The sequence below is a fragment of the Salmo trutta genome, chromosome 23, assembly GCF_901001165.1.
Source record: "Salmo trutta chromosome 23, fSalTru1.1, whole genome shotgun sequence".
Lineage (NCBI taxonomy): Eukaryota > Metazoa > Chordata > Actinopteri > Salmoniformes > Salmonidae > Salmo > Salmo trutta.
The window spans coordinates 17,100,579-17,127,501 of NC_042979.1; the positions used below are offsets into that span (position 1 = coordinate 17,100,579).

Below are 26,923 nucleotides of genomic sequence, written 5' to 3' on the forward strand. Positions count from 1 at the left end.
AGAACCACAGTCAAATCGTCCCTCCTCGCTTGCCGTATGCACTGTCTAAGCACACATGCGCAATGTGCGTCTTCTACACTGCCACATTCCCCGCCTCAGACCTAAACTGAAACGAACTGGCCCTAGATTTTTTATTCGTGCTCAATTAGGGCGAAAATACATTCATCGTATTTATAGGCTAAACACATTCGTGTAATTGATAAGATTTCTTCCCAAAGGAAGAAAGTCGGCCGAGCAAATACATTTTAACATTGGGCCTTACCGTGAGTATCCCTGATTTTATTGTTTGAATGGAGTAACGTCAGCTAGCTAGCCTGGTAACTAGTAGAGCTTGCAATTTGCATGTGCAGTGAGAAGCTAGCCAAACAAGAGAGTAAGGCCATGTGTGTAACATAGTTAACTATATTTTGAAGGATAGGATTCATACAATAACTACCTGGATTAAAATCATAACTAGCTATTATCACCAACAAGATGCACACTACGTTAGTATTCGCGAACAACAGTGCTAGCTATCGTAGCTAGAAAAGAAACAGGCCCATCTGCGGTACTTCCACAACTGCGGTTAATGAGGTTCATATCTATCAATGGCAGTTAGCTAGCTGGCCAGACAGGTAACATAGTATCTCCTCTCTTTCTCCAGACAAACGAACGTCATTATTACTTAGTTAACTACTCGGCTCTACCTAGCTAACGTTACTTAGCTGTGCCATCCATGACTGGGTAGGAAGCCAGTGTGGGGATAATTTACCAGTCGCTACGTTACTAACAAAATTATACCTAGGGTTCAAAATCGTATCCAACATTGTTATATTCATCTACAAACTAAAGGGTAGTGTCTTGCGTTGTACCTATACAATTTCCCCTGACAGTATAGTCATCGATAAACTGACGAAACTCAACTCCATTGTCGTCACTAGTTACCACAGTCAGAATGCCCGCCTACTCGACCAATCAGCTGGAGTGTGACGATGCGTATTCCGGCTTACGGTTCGTGGGAAACGACCAATCAGATGAGGGAGTGTATGCAGACGAGGGACATGGGTGTTTCTCAATATGCATGCTACCGTGCTCCACATGCTCAAATATTTTGTATAACTTAACCAAAAGATTCCACAGCCTGTCGTTTCCAATGGGAACAAATTAGTCATAGTGTGCAGACCAAGCACGAGCTAGCGAGATCCTGTTGGCGTGTCCTAGCTTAATTTGCATATTTGCGTTAGGGAACGCCTACTATGTGAAGTGCGCGTGTGCAATAGCCCCATTTTGCCTTTTTGCACTTTCTAAACAACGCCATAAAAAATAAACAAACAGTCTACAAAACGTAGTTCAACCTGTTCATTACAGATTCTAGTTTTGGAAACAGAAAAGTGTATTGAGATTAAATATTTCATTCATGAGAAGATTGGCATAACGTCGCCCAAACCCATCTCTTTCCACCTTCCATACAATTTTCCATCTACCATATTTGCTAGTGAGTGGAAAAGCCATAAAAAAATAATACAAAACGTAGTTCAATGCTTCACATGTATACCATCCAGTGAAATAGCTGTCTTATTATTCTATCTTTGTTCTCATGCTCCGAGTGCATTCTCCGACCACGTTTCTTGAGTATGTTCTTGTGAGGATGAGTGTGAAGAATGCATAAAACAATACATTTGAGAAACACTCGCACTCCCCCTGCTGTATTACCTCACGTGTCATAATCTTCTTCCAGCCAGGACAATGGCAAGAATAGACTATTATTTATTTATATATATATATATTACACAAAAGCAACGGTTTTACGTCATAATTATCAGCTAGCTGTATGTGAATCGTAATAATGTAGCTAACCAGATAGTTTAACAGGCAAAAATGACTTAATACTAATATTATGCAAGATGGATGTCAATTCATGGGTAGCTAGCTAACAATTATTTGTGGCTATCTGGCTAGCTAACAGTACTAGTAGTTAGCCAGTTAGCCGGTATGTAGGCAGGTTAACATGCCAAAATTAACACTGCATGTACAGTACCAGTCGAAAGTTTGGACACACCTACTCATTCAAGTGTATTTGTTAATTTTTTACATTTTCTACATTGTAGAATAATAGTGAAGACATCAAAATTATGAAATAACATATGGAATCATTTAGTAACCAAAAAAGTGTTAAACAAATCAAAATGTATTTGAGATTCTTCAAAGTAGCCACCCTTTGCCTTGATGATAGCTTTGCACTCTTGGCATTCTCACAACCAGCTTCACCTGGAATGCTTTTCCAACAGTCTTGAAGGAGTTCCCACATATGCTGAGCACTTATTGGCTGCTTTTCCTTCACTCTGTGGTCAAACTCATCCCAAACCATCTCAATTGGGTTGATGCAGAGATCATCCGTTCACCTACTCTGCATCTCACAAAGACTTGGCGGTTGGAACCAAAAATCTCAAATCGGATCAAATGATAGATTTCCACCGGTCTAAAGTCCATAGCTTGTGTTTCTTGGCCCAAGCAAGTCTCTTCTTATTATTGGTGTCCTTTAGTAGTGGTTTCTTTGCAGAAATTTGACCATGAAGGGCTGATTCATGCAGTCTTCTCTGAACAGTTGATGTTGAGATGTCTGTTACTTGAGCTCTGAAGCATTTATTTGGGTTGCAATTTCTGATGCTTGTAACTAATGAACGAATCCTCTGCAGCAGATGTAACTCTGGGTCATCCTTTCCTGTGGTGGTCCTCACGAGAGCCAATTGAATCATAGCGTTTGATGGTTTTTGTGACTGCACTTGAAGAAACTTTAAAAGTTCTTGACATTTTCCATATTGGCTAACCTTCATGTCTTAAAGTAATGATGGACTGTCATTTCTCTTTGCTTATTGGAGCTGTTCTTGCCATAATATGGACGTGGCCCTATTTGGTAAAATACCATCTTCTGTATACCACCCCTATCTTGTCACAACACAACTGATTGGCTCAAATACATTAAGAAGGAAAGAAATTCCACAAATGAACTTTTAACAAGGCACACCTGTTAATTGAAATCCATTCCAGATGACTACCTCATGAAGCTGGTTGAGAGAATGCCAAGATTGTGCAAAGCTGTCATCAAGGCAAAGGGTGGCTACTTTGAAGAATCTCAAATATAAAATATATTTTGATTTGTTTACACTGTTTTGGTTAGTACGTGATTCCATATGTGTTATTTCATAGTTTTGATGTCTTCAATATTATCCTTTAAAAAATAGAGAGCCGCACACTCTAGGAGCTCAGATGCAAAAATATTTAGTTGTTTATTTTTCGACAGACAAGCTGTCTTCATCAGGGTATAATGACAAACACTGTGGGATGACTAATTTATATAGTGTCAAAAGACACACAGGTGTCTGTAATCATGGCTGGGTGTGGCCTGATATCATTGGTTAATTCTCATATATTAAAATAGCATACATAAATGGATAGCGTACAATCATAGATACAATTTGGCTACGTAAGCCTACAAACATTTACAATAGCAAAATCAAAATAATCACAAGAATAGCTTCAGATCTAAGTCTACGTTGAGATCGAAGGAAGCAACGGTCTTTAAATTAAAGATCCAAGCAGCCTCTCGTTTTAACAATAAATTGTCGAGGTCACCCCCTCTCCTAGGGAGGGTGACATGTTCGATGCCAATACAACGTAGAGATGAAATTGAGTGGTTTTCTTCCAAAAAGTGTGCCGCGACTGGGTAAGTCGAGTTTTTGCACCAAATGGTGCTATGATGCTCCGAGATACGTACTTTTAATTCGCGCTTTGTTTTACCCACATAATTTTTACCACAAGGACAAGTTATAAGATAAATAACTGCCTTAGTGGAGCATGTGATAACACCTTTGATTGGGATCTGTTTTCCTGTTTGGGGGTGTTTTGAAGGGTATACATTTATAAGTTCCATTGCATTGAGCACAGCCATTACACTTGTAGTTTCCATCCAGTAGAGGCGCAAATACACGCTGTTCAGGGATATCTTGGGGTGGTAAATCAGAGTTTACCAGTTGATGTGAAAATAAAGAAAAACCCTGGAATGAGTTGGTGTGTCCTAACTTTTGACTGGTACTGTATTTGTTAACATATCAAGATAAAATATTTTAGTCAGGCAACATATGAGATGTGAATAGGCAACATTTCATTCTGAAGTCGGAAGTGTATTTTCTCATGATCTGCGCAAATAATGGCTGCCATTGATTTCAATAGATTATGCGTCATTTTTACGTGGTTGCGTCATTTCTTTTTATACTTTCTGTTGGAGCTTGTATCAATGTACATATTTTGAAACATGCGAACAGAGTACGCATTGGAGAAGTGCCCTCCGTGTTCCAATTTGTTTGCTCGGAGCATGGTAGTATGCATTTTGAGAAACTCGAATGGATTTCTTTTATCTAGTGATCATCAATGATTTGGTTATTTGTTAGCTATAATAAAATAATACTTGTCTTAACAGAAAATTGGTTTTCTCCAATGTCTGCGTTTGTATTTAAAACGGCATGAAGACAAACAAATTGATACATGATTTTGGAGATTATTTTAGTAATCCAGAAGTAAAATGTACAATTTCACATTTATTTATTAAATTGGCAGATTTTAAGAAACTTCAACCCTGTTACCTTATTTGGCACATAGGAATGTAATATAGGCATTTATTTAACTTAAAATAGACTTGCAGTACACCTTTTGGACTTACATGGCACTTTTTTCTAGACACGCAAAGCTTTTTACCTGCTGTTTATTTTATTGGCCCATCCACCTCTTCGGAGGACAAATGAAACTTTGTTTTACATTTCAGTTTTTTTGGTTACATGTACAGTTGAAGTCAGAAGTTTACGAACACTTAGGTTGGAGTCATTAAAACTCGTTTTTCAACCACTCCACAAATTTCTTGTTAACAAACTATATAGTTTTGGCTAGTCGGTTAGGACATCTACTTTGTGCATGACACAAGTAATTTTTCCAACAATTGTTTACAGATTATTTGACTTATAATTCACTGTATCACAATTCCAGTGGGTCAGAAGTTTACATACACTAAGTTGACTGTGCCTTTAAACAGCTTGGAAAATTCCAGAAAATGATGTCATGGCATTTCAAGCTTCTGATGGGCTAATTGACAACATTTGAGTCAATTGGAGGTGTACCTGTGGATGTATTTCAAGGCCTACCTTCAAGCTCAGTGCCTCTTTGCTTGACATGGGAAAATGAAAAGAAATCAGCCAACACCTCAGAAAAAAAATTGTAGACCTCCTCAAGTCTGGTTCATCCTTGGGAGCGCTTTCAAAATGCCTGAAGGAACCACATTCATCTGTACAAACAATAGTATGCAAGTATGAACACCATGGGACCACGCAGCCGTCATACCGCTCAGGAAGGAGAAGCGTTCTCTCTCCTAGAGAAGAACGTACTTTGGTGCGAAAAGTGTAAATCAATCCCAGAACAACATTAAAGGACCTTGTAAAGATGCTGGAGGAAACGGGTACAAAAGTATCTATATACACAGTAAAACAAATCCTATATTGACATAACCTGAAAGGCCGCTCAGCAAGGAAGAAGCCACTGCTCCAAAACCACCATAAAAATGCCAGACTACGGTTTGCAACTGCACATGGGGACAAAGATCGTACTTTTGGGAGAAATGCCCTCTGGTCTGATGGAACAAAAATAGAACTGTTTGGCCATGATGACCATCGTTATGTTTGGAGGAGAAAGGGGAGGCTTGCAAGCCGAAGAACATCATCCCAACCGTGAAGCGCTGGGGTGGCAGCATCATGTTTTGGGGGTGCTTTGCTGCAGGAGGGACTGGTGCACTTCACAAAATAGATGGCATCACGAGGAAGGAAAATGATGTGGATATATTGAGGCAACATCTCAAGACATCAGTCAGGAAGTTAAAGTTTGGTTGCAAATGGGTCTTCCAAATGGACAATGATCCCAAGCATACTTCCAAAGTTGTGGCAAAATGGCTTAAGGACGACAAAGTCAAGGTATTGGAGTGGCCATCACAAAGCCCTGACCTCTATCCGATTGAAAATTTGTGGGCACAACTGGAAAAAGTGTGTGCGAGCAAAGAGGCCTACAAACCTGACTCAGTTACACCAGCTCTATCAGGAGGAATGGGACAAATCACCCAACTTATTCTGGGAAGCTTGTGGAAGGCTACCCAACACTTTAGAACCAAGTTAAAGAATTTAAAGGCAATGCTACCAAATACTAATTGAGTGTATGTAAACTTCTGACCCACTGGGAATGTGATGAAAGAAATAAAAGCTGAAATAAATCATTCTCTCCACTATTATTCTGACATTTCACATTCTTAAAATAAAGTGGTGATCCTAACTGACCTAAAACAGAGAATTTTTACTTGGATTAAATGTGAAATTGTGAAAAACTGAGTTTAAATGTATTTGGCTAAGGTGTATTTCAACTTCAACTGTACATTTATTCTTACACTTTACATACATTATACTTTTATGCACAGTATTACGTGGTTGGAATACAGTTTGATATACACATTACATATGAAATGGTACTCCTCATTACATACTCTTGCAATAAGTGCCATGGGATCTTTAGTGACCACAGAGTTAGAACACCTGTTTTAAAGTGCCACGTTCTTCAGTTTTATTAAAGAACATTCCATTGTTAGTTAGTACTTCAACATGATTAAAATTAAACTAATGTTGGAAAAAGTGCTCCGTCTTTGAATGTACTGCCTTAATGTTCATTTCAGTAGCATATTTGTCTTTGGCTTTTGTCTCTTTCCCCTGGTGGCACTGTTCATACGTCTTAGTGCCCACAACTTGAAACGGAACACAATTGAATGGGAGACTTTTACTCTCCCATCTGAGTTTTTTTCCCTGCCAAAGATCATGAATATGATATATTACTGTTGGAATGAAAGGCTTGTAGGGAAACTAACGATGTTGCTCTATCAAATAGAATAACTCCTCTGTGCTTGGAATGGAATCCCTAATGCTAGCTAGCTCATTGTAGACGAGTAGCAAAAGTTAGCTATTAGTTATCTAAAAAATAAATGACAAAGTTTGTCTTTTTCTCAATGTTATGAATTTTAGTGACGTTGCCAATTCTTGTTCCCGAATGTATTTATTTAATTAATTGGTCCTCAAGCTTAAACTTGATAGATGGCAATTCGAAAATTAAGCTTTATTTATTTTTTGCCTTTTTTTTCTCCCCAATTTCGTGGTATCCAATTGGTAGTAGTTAGTCTTGTCTCATTGCTGCAACTCCCGTACGGACTCGGAAGAGGCGAAGGTCGAGAGCCATGCGTCCTCCGAAACACAACCCAACCTAGCCGCACGGCTTCTTGACACAATGCACATCCAATCCGGAAGCCAGCCGCACCAATGTGTCGGCGGAAACACTGTACACCTGGTCAGCGTGCACTGCGCCCGGCCCGCCACAGGAGTCGCTAGTGCGTGATGAGACAAGGATATCCCTGCCGGCCAAACCCTCCTTAACCCGGACGATGCTGGGCCAATTGTGCGTCTCCCCATGGACCTCCCGGTCGCGGCCGGCTGCGACAGAGCCTGGGCTCGAACCCAGAATCTCTGGTGGCACAGCTAGCACTGCGATGCAGTGCCTTAGACCACTGTGCCACCCGGGAGGCCGAAAATTAGGCTTTTTCTAAAAAAACGTAATATGCATCATCACATTCCCTCATTGTGATTGGTCGAGTAGGTGGGTCTTCTGACTTCGGTTGTGGTAACTAGTGATGACCCATGGTGAATGAAATTTTTGATTAACTCCACCAACGGAGTTTAGCAGAGACCAGGCTTTGTGGAATTTTTCTCCGACGACCTAGATTTTCCCAAGGTCAATACATAAAAAACAACTGTCCTCTGTAGTTGCATGCCTTTCTTTGCTGAAATCCATACTTTTTCATTAAACGTTTATCAAATACAACCACCAACTGTTTGCTCATTGCTGTTCCTCTAAGATGGCAACTCAGCACAAATGCGCATGTGTCAATTAAATCTCAACAAGGAAACAGTCTGGTTAATTGGTTAAGGTTTTATTAATAAGTATTGATTTCAGCAAACAAAAGCACACCTACAGAGGACACACATGGGTATAAGGTAAGCATTTCATAAGAAGTATTGACCTTGGGAGAATCGACGTAGTCAGAGCTGAGCTCCACAAAGCCTGGTTTTTGCTCAACCCAGTTGGAGCTCATCAGAAACTTCCTTCACCATGGAATTGAGTTTAGTCGGCTACGTCTTGGCATTCCTTTCTGCTCTCCTCTTTTGCAGGCTGGTTGTCCCACGTGCTTTCACGAACCAATCCCCTCCCCTCGGCTCCATCACTATCACCATGGCAACAGAGGAGAAGAAACCAGAAACTGAGGCCACTAAAACGTCATCTGCATCTGCCAGCCAGAGTAAGGTATGGGTTCATGCTTGCCCTCATTGTCGCCAGATAGCGTGACAGCTGTCTGCAGGTATGGCTCCTGGTAACTGCATGTCACGTTAGAATGACGCCATCTGACGGAAGACAATGGCTAGCCTTATTACCATTCAAATGTTTTTTTCCTTTGGATTTGTATGGATAGGCTACTACCCCATTGGTTCGCTGATACTTAAAGATACCATGTAGCCAGATTGTCCTGTGTCTCTGCTATTTACATGGTGTCTGAAAATATTTTTTTTTAAAGGAAAATTGCCTTAAATGCTTCTACAGATATCAACTGAACTGCCTTTCCTGTTCCAATTGTTTACTTCCCCTATTTAGTCAGCACCAGTCAAGCCCAACTACACCTTGAAATTCACCTTAGCCGGCCACACAAAAGCAGTTTCGTCTGTCAAGTTCAGTCCCAGTGGAGAGTGGCTCGCCAGTTCATGTAAGTTTTTATGATGAGTGCTTTAGGTGGGCTTAGAACAGTAAGTTTACCGAATACTGCTATTAAGCTTGTAACATTGCATGCACAAGTTGTTGTAGAATAAAATGTATAACATTTAATTAAATGCAACGGTCTTTCAATGTAAATGATCTGATCACTCCTGCATGATAACTAGAGAAAGGCACGGTTAGACATGCTCCGGAACTTTGGCGACTTTAAACCTCCTGCTTTGGGCTGGATGTGTAGTTCATACTGTACATGCGTAATCTATGAGCAGAATTACTCTTAACTAAATTAGCCATGAAGTCCCTAGTTTGAAAGCGACAGTTTTTATGGAAGATGTGCTGCGCCATTTTCCCCCACGTGGGCTGCCCCCCTAGCAATTCAGGTTCCAGAGAGTGAACAATGACGTGGTGCACATATCTGCACATATGTGATTTAGTATGCAATTTGGTGACCGCTTTTGGCTCACGAACGATACTTTCAGAACTACGGGCTAAAAAGTATACAAAACTATAAGAGAATCTCTAATCGAATATCCAAACGGACTTTAGTATTCCATTACTTACGAGAGTATTAATTGAAAAATAATAATTATAGACCTTTTAACAATGAAAATGCTTTGTCTTTCCTCCATACAAGTCTATAGCCTATCATGACATTTGGCATTAATTTAATAAAACAAACTTTCACATTTTTGTTTGACGGGCACTGCATTAAAAACGACACGTGTAGCCTGCACACGTTTCACACCTGTAGCCAAGTTGTCAGGCGATCAAAGCGGCACTACAGTCAGAGGCTCCATATGTAGCCTAGCAAGTGAAGTGGGATATTTCGAATCTGTGCAAAATGGAATTAAAACTACGGAATTAAGTTACCTTAATGAGAAGCAGTAGACTACGACGAGCAACCAACAGGTTGGCTGTTGTTAAACTTGAATGGAGTTGTTGTAGACAAGGATGGAGAGCGCAGCAAAACCGCCTCAGTTAGCCTTGCTAGTTGGCTAACTTAGCTGGTTAGCATAGCTAGCTTCTTTACATCGATTTGAGGCAGTCAAAACAGGCACTACCAGATGTAGGGCTGGGAATTTCCAGGGACGATATGATTTAATTACAATATTTGGGTGCCAATATGTATTGTAGTTCTCACGATTCTATGTATTGCGATTTGATGTTCCAAACATATTGCTCACTATATGTCTGCTGCAGAGAGACGAGAGAGCATGAGAAAATTAGTTTTGATCATTCATGGAAATTCCTGCAAACTATTTAAAAAGATGGAGAACCAAAAAAAAAACCATTGTTTTGTGGCAGGTGCGGGCGACTAGCGCCAGCAGCACTACCTTTTTAAAAATGCAAATCGACACTTGGAGTCTATATAATATCGCGATACAGTGCCTTCAGAAAGTATTCACACCCCTTCACATATTGTTACAGCCTGAATAAAAAAAATTATTACATTGATATTTGTCACTCGCCTACACACAATACCCCATAATGTCAAAGTGGAATTTTGTTTTTAGAAATGTTTACAAATTAATTAAAAATGAAAAGCTGAAATGTCTTGAGTCAATAAGTATTCAACTCCTTTCTTATGTCAAGCCTAAATAAGGTCAGGAGTAAAAATGTTCTTAACAAGGCACATAATACATTGCATGGACTCAATCTGTGTGCAGTAATAGTGTTTAACAAGATTTTTGAATGACTACCTCATCTCTGTACCCCACACATACAATTATCTGCAAAGTCCCTCAGTCGTGCAGTGAATTTCAAACACAGACCAAGGAGGTATTCCAATGCCTCGCAAAGAAGGGCACCTATTGGTAGATGGGTAAAATTAAGTAAACATTGAAAATCCCTTTGAGCATGGTGAAATTATTAATTACACTTTAGATGGTGTATCAATACGCCCAGTCACTACAAAGATACAGGCGTTCTTTTTCCTAACTTAGTTGCCGGAGAGGAAGGAAACCGCTTAGGGATTTCACTGAGGCCAATGGTTATTTTAAAACTGTTACAGAGTTTAATTGCAGTGATAGGAGAAAACTCTGGATGGATCCACAACATTGTAGTTACTCCCCAAAAATAACCTAATTGACGGTGACAAGAAAGAAGCCTGTACAGAATAAAAATATTCCAAAACATGCATCCTGTTTGTAATAAGGCACTTCAAAATAGTGTGGCAAAGAAGTTAACTTTATGACCTGAATATAAAGTGTTATGTTTGGGGCAAACACAACACATCATTGAGTACCACTCTTCATATTTTCAAGCATGGTGGGGGCTGCATGATGTTATGGGTATGCTTGTCAATGGCAAAGACTAGTGAGTTTATGATAAATAGTAACGGAATAGAGCTAAGCACAGGCAAAATCATAGAGGAAACCTGGTTCAGTCTGCTTTCCAACGTATTGGGTGTTCACCTTTTAAGCAGGACGATAACTTTAATAAAAAGTAATTGGGTTAAAATCTATGGTAAGACTTAAATCGGTGTCTAGCAATGATCAACAACCAACTTGACAAAGCTTGAAGAATTGTGAAAATAATGTTATTAAAATATTGTACAATCCAGGTGTGCAAAGCTCTTAGACTTACTCAGAAAAAGTCACAGCTGTAATCGCTGCAAAAGGTGACTCTAACATGCATTGACTCTGGGTTCAATACTTATCTAATCAAGATAAACTGCACATTTTAGTGGCCTTTTGTTGTCCCCAGCACAAGGTGTACCTGTGTTTTTATATTTTTGTTCAATATATACATTCAATGTTGTCATACTTGTTGCCTGTATCCTTTTGATGTTTGCTTTCTCACCAAACACAAGGAAGAAAGAGGGGTATATATGGAGCACAGTGCATGTAAGATGGAAATTGGTGCTTGCATGTACAGTTCCTTCAGAGAGTATTCACACCCCTTGACAAAAAACCCCAATGAAGTCCATTGTAATCCTACTTTTTAACACAACAAAATGTGGATAAAGTCAAGGGGTGGGAATACTTTCTGAAGGTGCTGTATGTAACGGTTATTCCATCACTAACCAGATAGTATGACATGCTATGGCAGCAAGAATATTGTCTGACTAGTGCAAATATGGCTACTTTCGCTCTCCCTCCTGTCTCACATAGTGCTGCTCTGTTTGCTACTGCAGCAGGGTGGGGGAAGGGCAGCGGCTGGTGTCTTTCCCTAGTTGTGCAGCAAGTGCCCAGGTTTTTAAGAACATTTCACAAAAAACGCATGTATTTTGGCTATCGGGATATCCAAAACAACTGAACATTATTCTAGTAGTGAAAATATTTCAAATGCCCATCCCTAATGATAACACTACATTTTAGTAGAAAATGCTCACGTAACCTGTCTTGAAATATGTTTTACAGCTGCTGACAAACTGATAAAAATTTGGGGAGCTTACGATGGAAAGTTTGAGAAAACAATATCGGGACACAAACTTGTAAGTTCAAGCTTCCATTATATATATATTTTTTTTAATGGATATGCCTCTAGTGTGGCACAAACCAAGTTGACCTTTCACTTGTCATCTGCAGGGGATCTCAGATGTCGCCTGGTCCTCAGACTCCAACCTCCTGGTTTCAGCATCTGATGACAAGACTCTAAAGATCTGGGACGTCAGCTCGGTAAGAGGCAGGATGGGGAGGTTATTCTCAGAAATATAGGATAAGGGGGCTGGTTTGGAGATGACATAGAACAGACATGCTTCTGTATTAGGCCAAGAAATTATTCCCAAGTACATTTATTCTCAAGTATTTTATTTTCTCTGTTACTGTGTGTGCACTGAAAAGACATGCATTATTGTTGCTGACACTCCGCTGTTCAGATGAAGGGAATTAACAGTCTATAATGTGCACCACTGCAGCGGTCAACTCAAACTGCAGTGTGTAGCTGTGGGTAAAGTAATTCAAAGCCTATACTTTATCACTCAGGATGTAACTTTCCAGTGCTACTATTTTTGCCATGTAATGTTAAATAGTCAAATCAGTTTAAGGTTCTACATGTAGAATGTCTCACCCATGTGGAAGCTAGGTGAATTGCAACAACACTTAAGCGGAATATAGACAAACAATCAGTCAATCAATTAATCAATCAAATGTATTTATAAAGCCCTTTTTACATCAGCTGATGTCACAAAGTGCTGTACAGAAACCCAGTCTAAAACAGCAAGCAATGCTGATGTAGAAGCACGGTAGCTAGGAAAAACTTCCTAGAAAGGCAGGAACCTAGGAAGAAACCTAGAGAGGAACCAGGCTCTGAGGGGTGGCCAGTCTTCTTCTGGCTGTGCTGGGTGGAGATTATAACAGAACATGTTCAAGATGTTCATAGATGACCAGCAGGGTCAGATAATAATAATCACAGTGGTTGTAGAGGGTGCAACATGTCAGCACCTCAGGAGTAAATGTCAGTTGGCTTTTCATAGCCGATCATTCAGAATTAGAGACAGCAGGTGCGGTAGAGAGTCCACAACAGCAGGTCCGGGACAAGGTAGCACGTCCAGTGAACGGGTCAGGGTTCCATAGTCACAGACAGAACAGTTGAAACTGGAGCAGCAGCATGACCAGGTGGACTGGGGACAGCAAGGAGTCATCAGGCCAGGTAGTCCTGAGGCATGGTCCCATGGCTGAGGTCCTCCGGGAGGGGAGGGAGAGAGAATTAGAGGGAGCACATTTAAATTCACACAGGACACCGGATAAGACAGGAGAAATACTCCAGATATAACAGACTGACCCTAGCCCACCGACACAAACTATTGCAGCATAAATACTGGAGGCTGAGACAGGAGGGGTCGGGAGGCACTATGACCCTGTCCGACTCTCACCCTTCCCTGCATCCCATTTCCCCGCAACACGTGGAGACTTGGTGGCTGTGGAATCTAGTGGATACCACTTGCGCTTAGTGTTTTACTTTGTTTCATCCACCAGCTTCAAATAACTGAAAATACAATCTTTTTTGTTATTGGAAAGATATTTCACAGCGATTTTTAGATGGTACATTGATTCTGTACACTATGAATTGCTTGTTTTGTCACAAACTGAAATTATTTCTGTGGCTGTAATTTCAGTTTACAATTTATTTGGATATGTCGCGATTTGGATGTAGCCTGTTGATGGAACTGTAGGCCCTATGTGATGCAATGGAGGCCTTGATGGTATAAGCCAGTGCAGACATAACTGTCATTTGATAAAACTGTTAAAAATAAATGTAGATGGGCTTGGATTGAGGAAAGGGGTGAAGGTGGTCAGGGGTTGTCAACTGGTGGCCCGTGAGCCAAATTCAGCCAGCGGGCTATTTGGCCCCAAGTGCTCTAAGTAAAAAAAATCTAAAAATGGGTGGTACTTATTGAAAAAAATCAAGATTCTCTAAAAAAAAGGTTGTCCTTAATGCAAATATAAGCCCAGTTAATTTTACATAAAATATAATGGCAAAAATACTGTTACTGTAAAAACATGATTGTTTGTTTTATTTCCAATATGGAAATGGATGGAATTGGTCAAACTCGCAGTTTAATACATGTACAAAATTATCCTCTTTCCCTAAAAGCATGATGGTCATTACTTTTTTATTTTTTTTATTTTTGTTATTATTATTATTATTATTTTTTATACATGAAAGGGGAGGTTAACTTGGCTCCAGGCAATCGATCTGAGATCGACTTAAGTTTCAGTTATGACATTTTTTGTTGTTGCTTTAACCCCTGTTATCACGATGCTTATCTACCAATATGATATTTCTTACAATTGTCATGATTCTATATGTATTTTGTTTCGATACTGCAACGTTATTGAGATTCGATGTTCCAAACATATTGCTTAGCATGTCTGCTGCAGAGGGACAAGAAGGAGCCATGAGAAAGTACGTTTTGATCAGTCATGGCAATGTGATAAACATGTCTCAGCATTTAAAAAAAAAATGGATATAAAGCTAGAGGAGGAGAAACACCGCAGTTTTGGAACAGGTACAGCCGACTGGCGCTAGCTAACGTTAACTGCCGTGTACATTTTATTTTCTAAATATTTTTTTACAGTCAGTACTTGGCGTCATAGACTATAATATTGTAATACTCTACTGTATACATTTTTCCTTCATCACTATCAGTTTGTTATAAGCAGTTTTAGGAGGACGTGTCATTACCACTTCCTTCACCCGACAGTTGGCTGCCCATCTGATAATGGCCGATCTAAACTATATTGAAACTAATTTCACTCCTGTATGTAGCCTAAAGACAAGTTTCAATTGACAATAGTCTGATGGGTGACAATATTTTCAATTGTGAATGAAGACACTGAGGGAACAGAGCAGCATGTGAAATTGAGAAAGGGAATGGAGCTTTCCAGAAAAATTTCTAATCCTAGGTTTCTAATCCTAGGTTCATGCAGGTCAGACATTTTGATTTATATTACCTATCAGAAAGAGCATATTATAAGGTTTATAAGATGACTGCTTTTGCCAAACAACTTAACATTTAACAAATGGGCTCTATTTCAAAATATAACTTTTTCTAAAGATGACTGCGGTTCCATGTGTTCAATACCTGGGCACTCACGGCTGCATATAGGCAAGGAAGCGCAGACTTGTAACATAATAAAACTTAAAATATGCTATTCTGTTATTTTCCTACATGCTGACTACACCAGGCGTGCATGTATGTTGATTATGTCCATCCACACCTGACGCGATCAGGACCGCAGGTTGAAATATGAAAAAGACCTCTGAACCAACTATATTAATTTGGGGACATGTCGAAAAGCTTTAAACATTCGTGGCAATTTAGCTAGCTTGCTGTTGCTAGCTAATTTGTCCTGGGATATAAACATTGGGTTGTTATTTTACCTGAAATGCAAAAGGTCCTCTGACAATTAATCCACAGATATAGGGGTAAACCGAGTTAGTTTCTAGTAATCTCTCCTTCAGTCTTCTTCTTTGGACTTTGTGGTGGTTGGCAACCAATTTTAAGGTGCATTACCACCACCAACTGTACTGGAGTGTGAACCTCAGTTCATCTTTCAATCACCCATGTGGGTATATGCTCCTAAAAACCAATGAGGAGATGGAGAGGCATTATTTGCAGCGCGTCACAAATAGAACCAAGTTCTATTTTAGCGCCTGGCTATGCAGACGCTCGTGAGCAGTTTGGATGCAACAATTGAATAACATGTATATGGTCAGCATGTTAGGTTCATAATGTTTAAGACCTGCCAAAACAAAATAATGGATTAACACATCTTTAGCAGTTTTACTTTAGTGCCTTATTGCAAAACAGGATGCATGTTTTGGAATATTGTTGTTCTGTGCCGGCTTCTTTTCTCTCTGTCAATTAGCTTATTATTGTGGAGTAACCACAATGTTGTTGATCCATCCTCAGTTTTCTGATATCACAGCCAATAAACTCTGTTTTTAATGTCACCATTGGCCTCATGGTGAAATCCCTGAGTGGTTTCCTTCCTCTCCGGCAACTAAGTTAGGAAGGACACCTGTATCTATGTAGTGACTGGGTGTATTGATGCACCATCCAAAGTGTAATGAATTATTTCACCATGCTCAAAGGGATATTCATGGGTTTTTAATCTGTGGTTGACTCTGTTTTGAAATTCACTGCTTGACTGAGAGACCTTACAATTATCTGTATGTGTGGGGTACAGAGAGGAGGTAGTCGTTCATAAATCATGTTAAACACTACTATTGCACACAGAGTCCATGCAACTTATTATGCTCAATAAAGATTGCAAAATTGTGACATTTGTGATGTACCAATTCCATGGCACATGGTTTATGAACTGATACACATTTTAAATTATTATACAAAATTATTGCAACCAATAGAATGTTATATATGGGGATGCAACCATCCCAGCTCTGCAGATTTTTCTACGAAGAGACCGAATCATTAGACCATTTGTTTTGGTACTGTCTATATGGAGCTTATTTTTGATTGTATGTTCAGGAATAGATGAAGAATTGCAACATTTACCTGGAGCTAACTCTGCAAATAGCACTGCTGGGTGATTTGAAAAGTCATAGTCAATCGATCAATAATATAATAAATATTTTTGCTTAAAAGTATTATCTTTAATTTACAATCTGTAGAATCTATGAGAATAGAAAGATTCAGAACTTTTGTGAAACAGCACAGTTGATAAATATATGGCAAATAGAAATCAAAACTGGATGGTGTTCAGAGATAGATGGGAGGGGTTGAGTGGAGCTGATAGGGGGTGACTAAAAACAACAAGCTAACTAATGTGTCCGTAAAATGTATATAGGTTCAGAACTTTTGTGAAACAGTTCACCTTCACTTTTTCCTCATTTTGTTACGTTACAGCCTTATTCTAAAATTTATTAAATCGTTTTTAACCCCCTCATCAATCTACACAAAATACCCCATAATGACAAAGCAAAAACAGACTCTGAAATTTTTGCTCATTTTATTGAAAATAAAAAACCGTATCACTTAAGTATTCAGACCCTTTACTCAGTACTTTGTTGATGCACCTTAGGCAGCGATTACAGCCTCGTCTTCTTGGGTATGACGCTACAACCTTGGCACACCTGTATTTGGGGAGTTTCTCCCATTCTTCTCTGCAGATCCTCTCAAGCTCTGTCAGGTTGGATGGGGATCTCAAGGAGGATCAATGGAAACAGGATGCATCTGAGCTCAATTTCGAGTCTCATAGCGAAGGGTCTGAACTTATGTAAATTAGGTATTTTTATTTTTTTTATTTTGAATACATTTGCAAACATTTCTTAATCTTTTTTCTGTTTTCACTTTGTCATGGGGTTTTGTGTGTAGATTGATGGGGGGAATAATTTCATCAATTTTAGCGTAAGTCTGTAAGGTAACAAAATGTGGAAAAGGGAAGTCGGAATACTTTATACTTTTTTTTCTTCTACTTTTTAATATATATATTAGTACCAGTCAAAAGTTTGGACACACCTACTCATTCCAGGGTTTTTCTTGTCTTTTTTACTATTTTCTACATTGGTGAATAATAGTGAAGACATCAAAACTATGAAATAACACATGGAATCATGTGGTAACCAAAAAAGTGTTAAACAAATTAAAATATATTATACTTGAGATACTTCAAAGTAGCCACCCTTTGCCTCGATGAAAGCTTTGTACACTCTTGGCATTCTCTCAACCAGCTTCATGAGGTAGTCACCTGGAATGCATTTCAATTAAAAGGTGTGCCTTGTAAAAAGTTCATTTGTGGAATTTCTTTCCTTCTTAATGCGTTTGAGCCAATCAGGTGTGTTGTGACAAGGTAGGGTGGTGTAAAAGACCAAGTCCATATTATGGCAAGAACAGCTCAAATGACCAAAGAGAAACGACAGTCCATCATTACTTTAAGACATGAAGGTCAGTCAATCTGGAAAATGTCAAGAACTTTGAAGGTTTCTGCAAGTGCAGTCGCAAAAACCATCAAGCGCTATGATGAAACTGGCTCTCATGAGGACTGCCACAGGAAAAGATGACCCAGAGTTACATCTGCTGCAGAGGATACGTTCATTAGTTACAAGCATCAGAAATTGCAACCCAAATAAATGCTTCACAGAGTTCAAGTAACAGACACATCTCAACATCAGCTGTTCAGAGGAGACTGCATGAATCAGACCTTCATGGGCGAATTGTTGCAAAGAAACCACTACTAAAGGACACCAATAAGAATAAGAGACTTGCTTGGGCCAATAAACACGAGCAATGGACATTAGACCGGTGGAAGTCTGTCCTTTTGTCTGATGAGTCCAAATTTGAGATTGTTGGTTCCAACCGCGTGTCTTTTGTGAGACTCAGAGTAGGTGAACGGATGGTCTCTGCATGTGTGATTCCCACCGTGAAGCATGGAGGAGGAGGTGTGATTGTGTGGGGTGCTTTGCTGGTGACACTGGCAGTGATTTATTTAGAATTCAAGGCACACTTAACCACCATGACTACCACACCATTCTGCAGCAATACGCCATCCCATCTGGTTTGCGCTTAGTGGGACTATATTTTGTTTTTCAACAGGAAATGGAAATTAATGCCATTTAAAAAGAGGGTTTTGTAAATCCTGGTGGATTGTAGGAGGATACTGAAATAAGACAGGCCTTCTTGTTATTTGTTAAATTCTGTATTTTGGGGGGGTTGTCATAATAGAACATCAAAACAGCATATTGTTGAACAAGAAAATGTGCAGTACAATAAACAGTGCAATTTCCTAACAAAGATTACTATTAGAAGCCAACACACAGCAAGCTATATCATTATTTAAACCATTATTTAATTGTACTGCAGTTCTACTGTATTTTAAAGGCAGTGAAATGTTTTATAAGGGTATCCTGTATTATTGTGCATGTTTATCTTAAATGCTGGTTGCCTAGAAAAAATGTGGAAGTGAATGCACACTTTTCAATTGGATGGACTGCAACTTTGAAAATCACTACCATAGCCTGTAGTAAAGGCATTTCTAGCATCAGAAAAACATCTAAATTAGGGACCATCTCTGCTAGCTATAGGACTGCAGAGACTGTCACACGTGAGCTTTTAATGACCTAGCAAATTCGATGACTTGGAGGTTAAATATATCACTTCATTGTTTTGGTTTTTATTGATATTTCATCACCTGCTGAATAAAAACCTAAAATGGCCCTACTCCTGAAAAAGTGAATCTGTCCAGATAAGCTGAAGTGGACTCTGACCGAGTATCATTAGCTGGAGCCCAGAGTAATATTATTCTATCGGACTTGGGAAGAGCTCAGCCCGCATGAAGCCCCCCTGAGTCCGAGTCCATGCCAAGTCCCCCGGGTCTCAAACAGAATAGGCCCGAGCCCAGTCTGGTGACTGGGTACAGTATGCCACGAGACCCTAACCCGCTTTGGTGCGCTCTGTCAGCTGTTTGCCAAGTGTGCTAAGCTGAATCATGTAAGTTCTGCTGAAAAATAACATTACTACAATTTGGATAATTGTTCTAGTGTCTTTTATATGCAGTGGGTGCATGGCCTACAAACACTATGGACATGTTTATATAAACGCAACAATTTTATGGAGTTACAGTTCATATAAGGAAATCAGTCAATTTTAAATAAATTCATTAGGTCCTAATTGATGGATTTTACATCAATTTTCACTGGGCAGGGGTGCAGCTATGGGAGGGCCTGGGAGGACATAGGTCCACCCACTTGGGAGCCAGGCTCAGCCAATCATAAGGAGTTTTTCCCCACAAAAGAGCTTTATTACAGACAGAAATACTCCTCAGTTTCATCAGCTGTCCGGGTGGCTGGTCTCAGACGAAGAAGCCGGATGTGGAGGTCCTGGGCTGGTGTGGTTACACGTGGTCGTGAGGTCGGTTGGACGTACTGCCAAATTCTCTAAAACAATGTTGCGGAGGCAACTTATGGCAGAGAAATTAACATTTAATTCTGGCAACAGTTCTGGTGGACATTTCTACAGTCAGCATGCCAATTGCACGCTCCTTCCACTTGGGACATCTATGGCATTGTGTTGTGTGTCAAAACTGTACATTTTAGAGTGGCCTTTTATTGACCCCAGCACAAGGTGCACCTGTGTAATGATCATGCTGTTTAATCAACAAATTTGTGCACAAAATTTGAGAGAAATAAGCTTTTTGTGTGTATGGAACATTTCTGGATTTTTTTATTTCAGCTCACGAAACATGGGACCCAGACTTTGAATGTTGTTTATATTTTTGTTCAGTATATATTGGTTTCTATTAATTCAGTAGCATTTAGATAACTGGTCCGTAGTTCAATCAGATTTAAACCAAAAAACAGATATCAATCAAAATAAGATGTATTTTTTATGATGTCTAAATGACGTCATGAAAAAACCCATCTTAATCTGGTTGTGATTTGGTTCTAAGACATCTCGACCTGATTTCAACTAGTAAAAGACGTCTTTATCATGTCGAAAGCCCACTGGGTAGGGATTTTTTCCCCCGCCCACATTGTCATGGTGTTAAAAGGATAATGTGAGATTTTGGCTACTTTTTCTACTTACCAAGAGTCAGATGAACTCATGAATACAATTTTTATGTCTCTGTGTCCAGTATGATGGAAGTTAAGAGGTTTCCCAAGCCAATGCTAACTAGCTGTAGCGCAATGACTGGAAGGAAGTCTGCTGTTCTGGTAGACTTCCAGGCATTGCACTAATGCTATTAAGCGATGGCTCCTTCAACTGTTTTCTCTGCAGTTGCATCATAATCGCTACTTTGAGACCCTCCATGCAGTGGATGCTCGATCGACCATAATGAGCTCATACTGTGAACATGTTTAATTGAAACCCACTCCTTTCCTATTGCAGGGGAAATGTTTGAAGACGTTGAAAGGCCACAGCAACTATGTCTTCTGCTGCAACTTTAATCCCCAGTCCAATCTCATCGTGTCTGGATCAGTGAGTCCTCCCTACTAATGCAGCATTGCTATTGTAATATTTTTACATAGGAAAGGTTATTGCCAAACCTGATTGATACCAAGGAGTGATGAATATTTGTTGCTTTGTGTGCTAACATGAGTTCTCTTCTAGTTTGACGAGAGCGTGCGGATATGGGATGTTAAAACCGGCAAATGCTTAAAGACCCTGCCGGCCCACTCTGACCCAGTCTCTGCAGTAAGAGACTATGCACATGTAGACACCTTCAATGAACCTAAAAACAATGTACAACAGATAATAGATTTTTCTGCTTATGAGCTTAGTAACCCCTTGACGTTTTCCACATTTTGTTACGTTACAGCCTTATTCTAAAATGGATGAAGTTGTTTTTTCCCCCCTCATCAATCTACACATAATACCCCATAATGACAGAGCAAAAACAGGTTTTATACATTTTTGCAAATTTATATATAAAAATATACATTTACATAAGTATTCAGACCCTTAGTACTTTTTTGAAGCACCTTTGGTAGCGATTACAGCCTTGTCTTTTTGGGTACACCTGTATTTGGGGAGTTTCTCACATTCTTCTCTGCAGATCCTCTCAAGCTCTGTCAGATTGGATGGGGAGCGTTGCTGCACAGAGATGTTTGATCGAGTTCAAGTCCGGGCTCTGGCTGAGCTACTCAAGGACATTCAGAGACTTGTCCCGAAGCCACTCCTGCGTTGTCTTGGCTGTGTGCTTAGAGTTGTTGTCCTGTTGGAAGGTGAACCTTCGCCCCAGTCTGATGTCCTGAGTGCTTTGGAGCAGGTTTTCATCTCTCTGTACTTTACTCCGCTCATCTTTGCCTCGATCCTGACTAGTCTCCGCCGCTGAAAAACATCCCCACAGCCTGATGCTGCCGCCACTATGCTTCACCGTAGGATGGTGACAAGTTTCCTCCAGGCGTGACGCTTGGCATTCAGGCCAAAGAGTTCAATCTTGGTTTGATCAGACCAGAGAATCTTGTTTGTAATGGTCTGAGAGTCTTTAGGTGCCTTTTGGCAAAATCCAAGTGGGCTGTCAGGTGCCTTTTACTGAGGAGTGGCTTCTGTCTGGTCACTCTACCATAAAGGCCTGATTGGTGGAGTGCTGCAGAGATGGTTGTCCTTCTGGAAGGTTCTCCCATCTCCACAGAGGAACTCTGGAGCTCTTTCAGAGTGACCATCGGGTGCTTGGTCACCTCCCTGACCAAGGCCCTTCTCACCCAATTGCTCAGTTTGGCCGGGCAGCCAGCTCTAGGTGATTCCAAACTTCTTCTATTTAAGAATGATGGAGGCCACTGTGTTCTTGGGGACCTTCAATGCTGCAGACATTTTTGGTACCCTTCCCCAGATCTGTGCCTTGACACAATGCTGTCTCGGAGCTATACAGTCAATTCCTTCGACCTCATGGCTTGATTTTTGCTCTGACATGCACTGTCAACTGTGGGACCTTATATAGACAGGTGTGTGCCTTTCCAAATCGTGTCCAGTCAATTGAATTTACCACAGGTGGACTCCAATCAAGTTGTAGAAACATCTCAAGGATGATCAATGGAAACAAGATGCACCTGAGCTCAATTTCGAGTCTCATAGCAAAGGGTCTGAATACTTATATAAATATTTTTTATATTTTTTTTTTTACATAAAAAAACTGTCTTCACTTTGTCGTTATGGGGTATTGTGGAAATGTGTTTATTTAATCAATTTTAGAAGAAGGCTGTAACAACAAAATGTGGAAAAAGGGGTCTGAATACTTTCCGAAGGCACTGTACATCTCTAATCTGCTCTATGTTGCTGTGTAGGTCCATTTCAACAGAGATGGCTCATTGATTGTGTCTAGCAGCTACGATGGCCTCTGGTGAGGGATTTAAAAAAAAACATGTATCTTGTTGAATGTACTTTGCAAAGATATGCCTGTAAGTGTATTAACTTAATGACCTAAAAGAACATCTGCGTTTTAATGATTTCCAATTGAACATAAATATGGGGAGTGTTTGGATATCGTTTGAGAAATGTATTGACGTTAATATCTTCTGTCTGTCCATAGCCGAATCTGGGACACAGCATCGGGACAATGTCTGAAAACACTAATTGGTAAGCTTCACCAGCCAGAATGGCAGCATCTGTAACCACGTTTCAATCAAACCATTTTTATTTGATTGCATATCGGATAAAAATGTCTCAACAGGCCTGATGGAAACTATCAAATTGTTGGTACATTTCCTAAATGTTGACAAAATCAAATACGCTAGACGGGTGGATCATTTTCTTGTCTGTTATTAGATTATGTGACAAATTGCGGTGGAAACTATTTATTGTGGAATGACCATCATATCTACGTACATTTGCAGTCACGCGATCGATCATATGTTGTCGTCCCACTACCTGGACTTAAAAAAAGCATGCAGTTTATTAGGCTACAGATGGAATAAGTTCTGATGAACTTCACAGGGTGGTGAAAGTGCATGGTGATGAGTTAGATGCTGCTTTCAATAGATATCCAGGGTGTTCATTTTTACGCTGGTGACATGATGATTGATTATTGGCTGTCAATTGACATAATAATGATCCTGCTCTATAATCTCATCATGTATCCGCTGCACTGGAGTGCCTGCATGCTAAGACCATAGTGGCCACTTTTGCTGTTCATCACAGAATTTTTTGTTGTGCCAAAACCATCAACGGAGTTAAAAATTGGATGGAAACGCATAGAATGTCTGCTTTTTTTATTCTGTTAATGAAAAGTTATATGTGGCCTTTTTGTGTGGCCTACGTCATTATGCACCGCCTTTTATTCGCACGATGCCAGTTTGATGGAAACGCACCGCTGCTGGTAAAATGTGCATTTGTTGTGTGAATATTCGAATAGTTGCTTGAAAATGTTTTGACAAATTTATAGAAAAAATTCAATGTATAGCAAATATAAAATTGTATAGTATTTTTCTGTGAGTAAATTCGTTGGTCTTTTGCAGATGATGACAACCCCCCGGTGTCATTTGTGAAGTTCTCACCAAACGGCAAATACATTCTGGCTGCCACATTGGACAAGTGAGTGTTAGATTATCAGTAGAGAACTGTCACTTTCCCTCAAACTCAGTAGGATATGACATGAATACAGTACCACGGCATCGTTGTCATGCGCTCCTGCACCAGTAGAGGGCCCTATTGGACTGTCCAATACCACTAGACCAAAGAGTTTCATTTCAATGGGAAGGAAAGCTCAAGCAAAATTACAAAAAAAGGCTTCTTCATCACTCATAAATGCTAATTAATTGTTCGCGGTCGTTTCTGTTGGGATGCTGTCTTCTAACTGTGATTATTATTATTTAGCACCCTGAAGCTTTGGGACTACAGCAAAGGAAAGGTAAGATGTGTCTAATTCATGTTGTAATTTGATCCAACCATGGTATTGTGGAATGCTCTTGATTCAAATGTTTCAGTTGTCTTCAGTAAGTGTCCTCCTCTCATTCCAGTGCTTGAAAACATACACCGGCCACAAAAACGAAAAGTACTGCATATTTGCAAATTTCTCTGTCACCGGTGGAAAGGTATTTCTTTTATAAAATATAATAAAAAATAAAAAAATAAGATGAAAAAAAGGTGGATTTAAGAGATGATGACTTGTATGCTTTTCCCAATAACTTATGAAGTATCATTCTCTTATGTTCTGTATCTCTCAGTGGATTGTCTCTGGCTCGGAGGACAACATGGTGTACATCTGGAACCTGCAGACCAAGGAGATCGTACAGAAACTACAGGGCCATACAGGTAGGGGAGAGTCATGACAGTAGCTTGATGGAACTGATTACTATTACTTTGAGGTGAAAAATGCTCACAAAATGTCTGTTTCGTTCTCTGCTTTTCTCTTCTCCCTCCCGCCATCTCTGTCCTAGATGTGGTGATCTCTACTGCCTGCCACCCCACAGAGAACATCATTGCGTCTGCGGCGCTAGAAAACGACAAAACCATCAAACTGTGGAGGAGCGACTGCTAAGCCCCTGGGTGTGCTTATTGTATTTTCATTTTATTGTACTTTTCATTTGACTGTTTTTAGCTGGACCCGAATGCCTTGAGGACTGAGCCTCAACTAGAAGAAGAATAGGAACGCAAGTCCAGAACATCACCACAACCACACACCTACCCTTCATCCAGAACCAGAGCAAACCCCAACTCAACCACCACAACCCTGCTTGGTCTTGCTTGTGTCCTTACATGCTCTACTATCTCTGCCTTACTTTTACTGTGAGCTGGATGTTTGTGTTTCATCAATTGGAATATGAGAATCACCCTTTGTCATTCATGAGGAAAATGGTCACATGGTATCTTATGCTTTACTCTCTATTGTGTAGGTGTCTTAGTATTGATACACACTTTGTTTTTGCCAGATTGGATTGGCCTCAAGTAAGTTCTCCTATTCACCATGTAAGGTGTTTTTTCTTCAGACTAACAGACTGCTTCACTGTCTGGTGTCGGACATTTCACTTTTAACAACTGGCTCATTGAAATGCAGTAGATTAGTAGGCTGGACCCAGATCTGTTTGTGTCATGCCAAACATGTTGGTGACATGACAGCACAAACAGATCTGGGACCAGGCCAATGGATAAGTGGTAACTGTCATATTTCCAATATTTGTAATTCAACAGTCAGTATGAAGAGGAGTTGAAACAAAGCTTCTGAGTGCTTGAGGTTCCTTTTGTTGTATTTATTAGAAAACAATCTATTCAAAGCTCAGAATGCATTGAAGGGGTTAAATACATTTTTTGACAAATGGGTGAGTTTACTGGTGGATTTCCATAGTGTGTCGAGTTTTCTTAGACATACAATCTATTTCAACAAGGAGTTTAGTTTTGCCAGCAGTTTCTCAACCACTTCTCTACAAGTCACTCAACTAACAGTTTCTCTAGTTTGGTATAGACACTGCTCAGACACAGCGAGCACTGCCTCGTTTTGAACTCACTTCTACATTTTACTAGGTGTATTCTGATTCTGTAGAATACATTGTTGTGCTCAACTGATCCCTCTAGAATTCACAGGTGTAAACGGTGGGTTGCGAAGTGTATCGACAAGAGCCTACATTGAAGGGGCTCTTGCCTGTACTGTCAGTGAATTTTACTGGTCTCAACTCAATCCTTATATTCAAAGTAATGTCAAATGTGAGGAAAGAAATTAACTCAGAGGCTGTTTTTAATTTTAATGATCATTTTAGAGATGCATCCAGTCCATTGCCTTGCACTGTTCTTATGTTGGTACTGACGCGGTGTCTGGCTGCCATTACGTTAACACAACCTGGTTTAGATTTCAAAGCACAGTGACCAAATGCAAGTATTTTTGTGCTCCCCATTCTGTACATATTGCTACATCAACATATGTATTGTTAAGACGAGCAATATTTTGGCTGTCTTTCTGTATCGTTCTTGTTTAACTGTCTTGATAGCTAGTTGATCAATACACAACATGGACTTGTTTTACTGCTCTCCCTTCTGGGTGTTCACTGCAGTGGTATCATGGACTGCATGCAATTCTGTCTGCATTTAGTCAATCTGGATTTTGTGAATTTGCATTTGACAGCTATACCTTGTGAATTAATAAAGAGCATTTTTTAAGATGTTAAATGTGACGATCAGTGGCACTTTCTAAACAAAGTCGCTAGAACTGTGTGATGA

General features: G+C 39.8%; 1 protein-coding gene across 1 annotated transcript; it reads left to right on the forward strand.

The window, feature by feature from the left end:
• The first annotated feature begins 64 nt into the window (after window positions 1-64).
• On the forward strand, window positions 65-26,872 carry LOC115159499 (WD repeat-containing protein 5). Its single transcript, XM_029709286.1, has 14 exons — window positions 65-263; window positions 8,277-8,409; window positions 8,755-8,863; window positions 12,234-12,307; window positions 12,402-12,491; window positions 21,167-21,256; window positions 21,389-21,472; window positions 23,062-23,117; window positions 23,307-23,353; window positions 24,232-24,307; window positions 24,590-24,623; window positions 24,733-24,807; window positions 24,940-25,027; window positions 25,153-26,872. The coding sequence occupies exons 2-14, from the start codon at window positions 8,338-8,340 to the stop codon at window positions 25,251-25,253; spliced, it is 996 nt and encodes a 331-aa protein (XP_029565146.1). The 5' UTR covers window positions 65-263; window positions 8,277-8,337; the 3' UTR covers window positions 25,254-26,872.
• Window positions 26,873-26,923: the final 51 nt, after the last annotated feature.

Excerpts from the sequence above, each read along its gene's own strand:
- LOC115159499 (XM_029709286.1), top strand. The coding sequence starts at position 8,338 with ATGGCAACAGAGGAGAAGAAACCAGAAACTGAGGCCACTAAAACGTCA. Across the intron at positions 23,118-23,306 it reads AGCAGCTACGATGGCCTCTG|CCGAATCTGGGACACAGCAT; the intron begins GTGAGGGATTTA and ends GTCTGTCCATAG. Across the intron at positions 23,354-24,231 it reads ATGTCTGAAAACACTAATTG|ATGATGACAACCCCCCGGTG; the intron begins GTAAGCTTCACC and ends GGTCTTTTGCAG.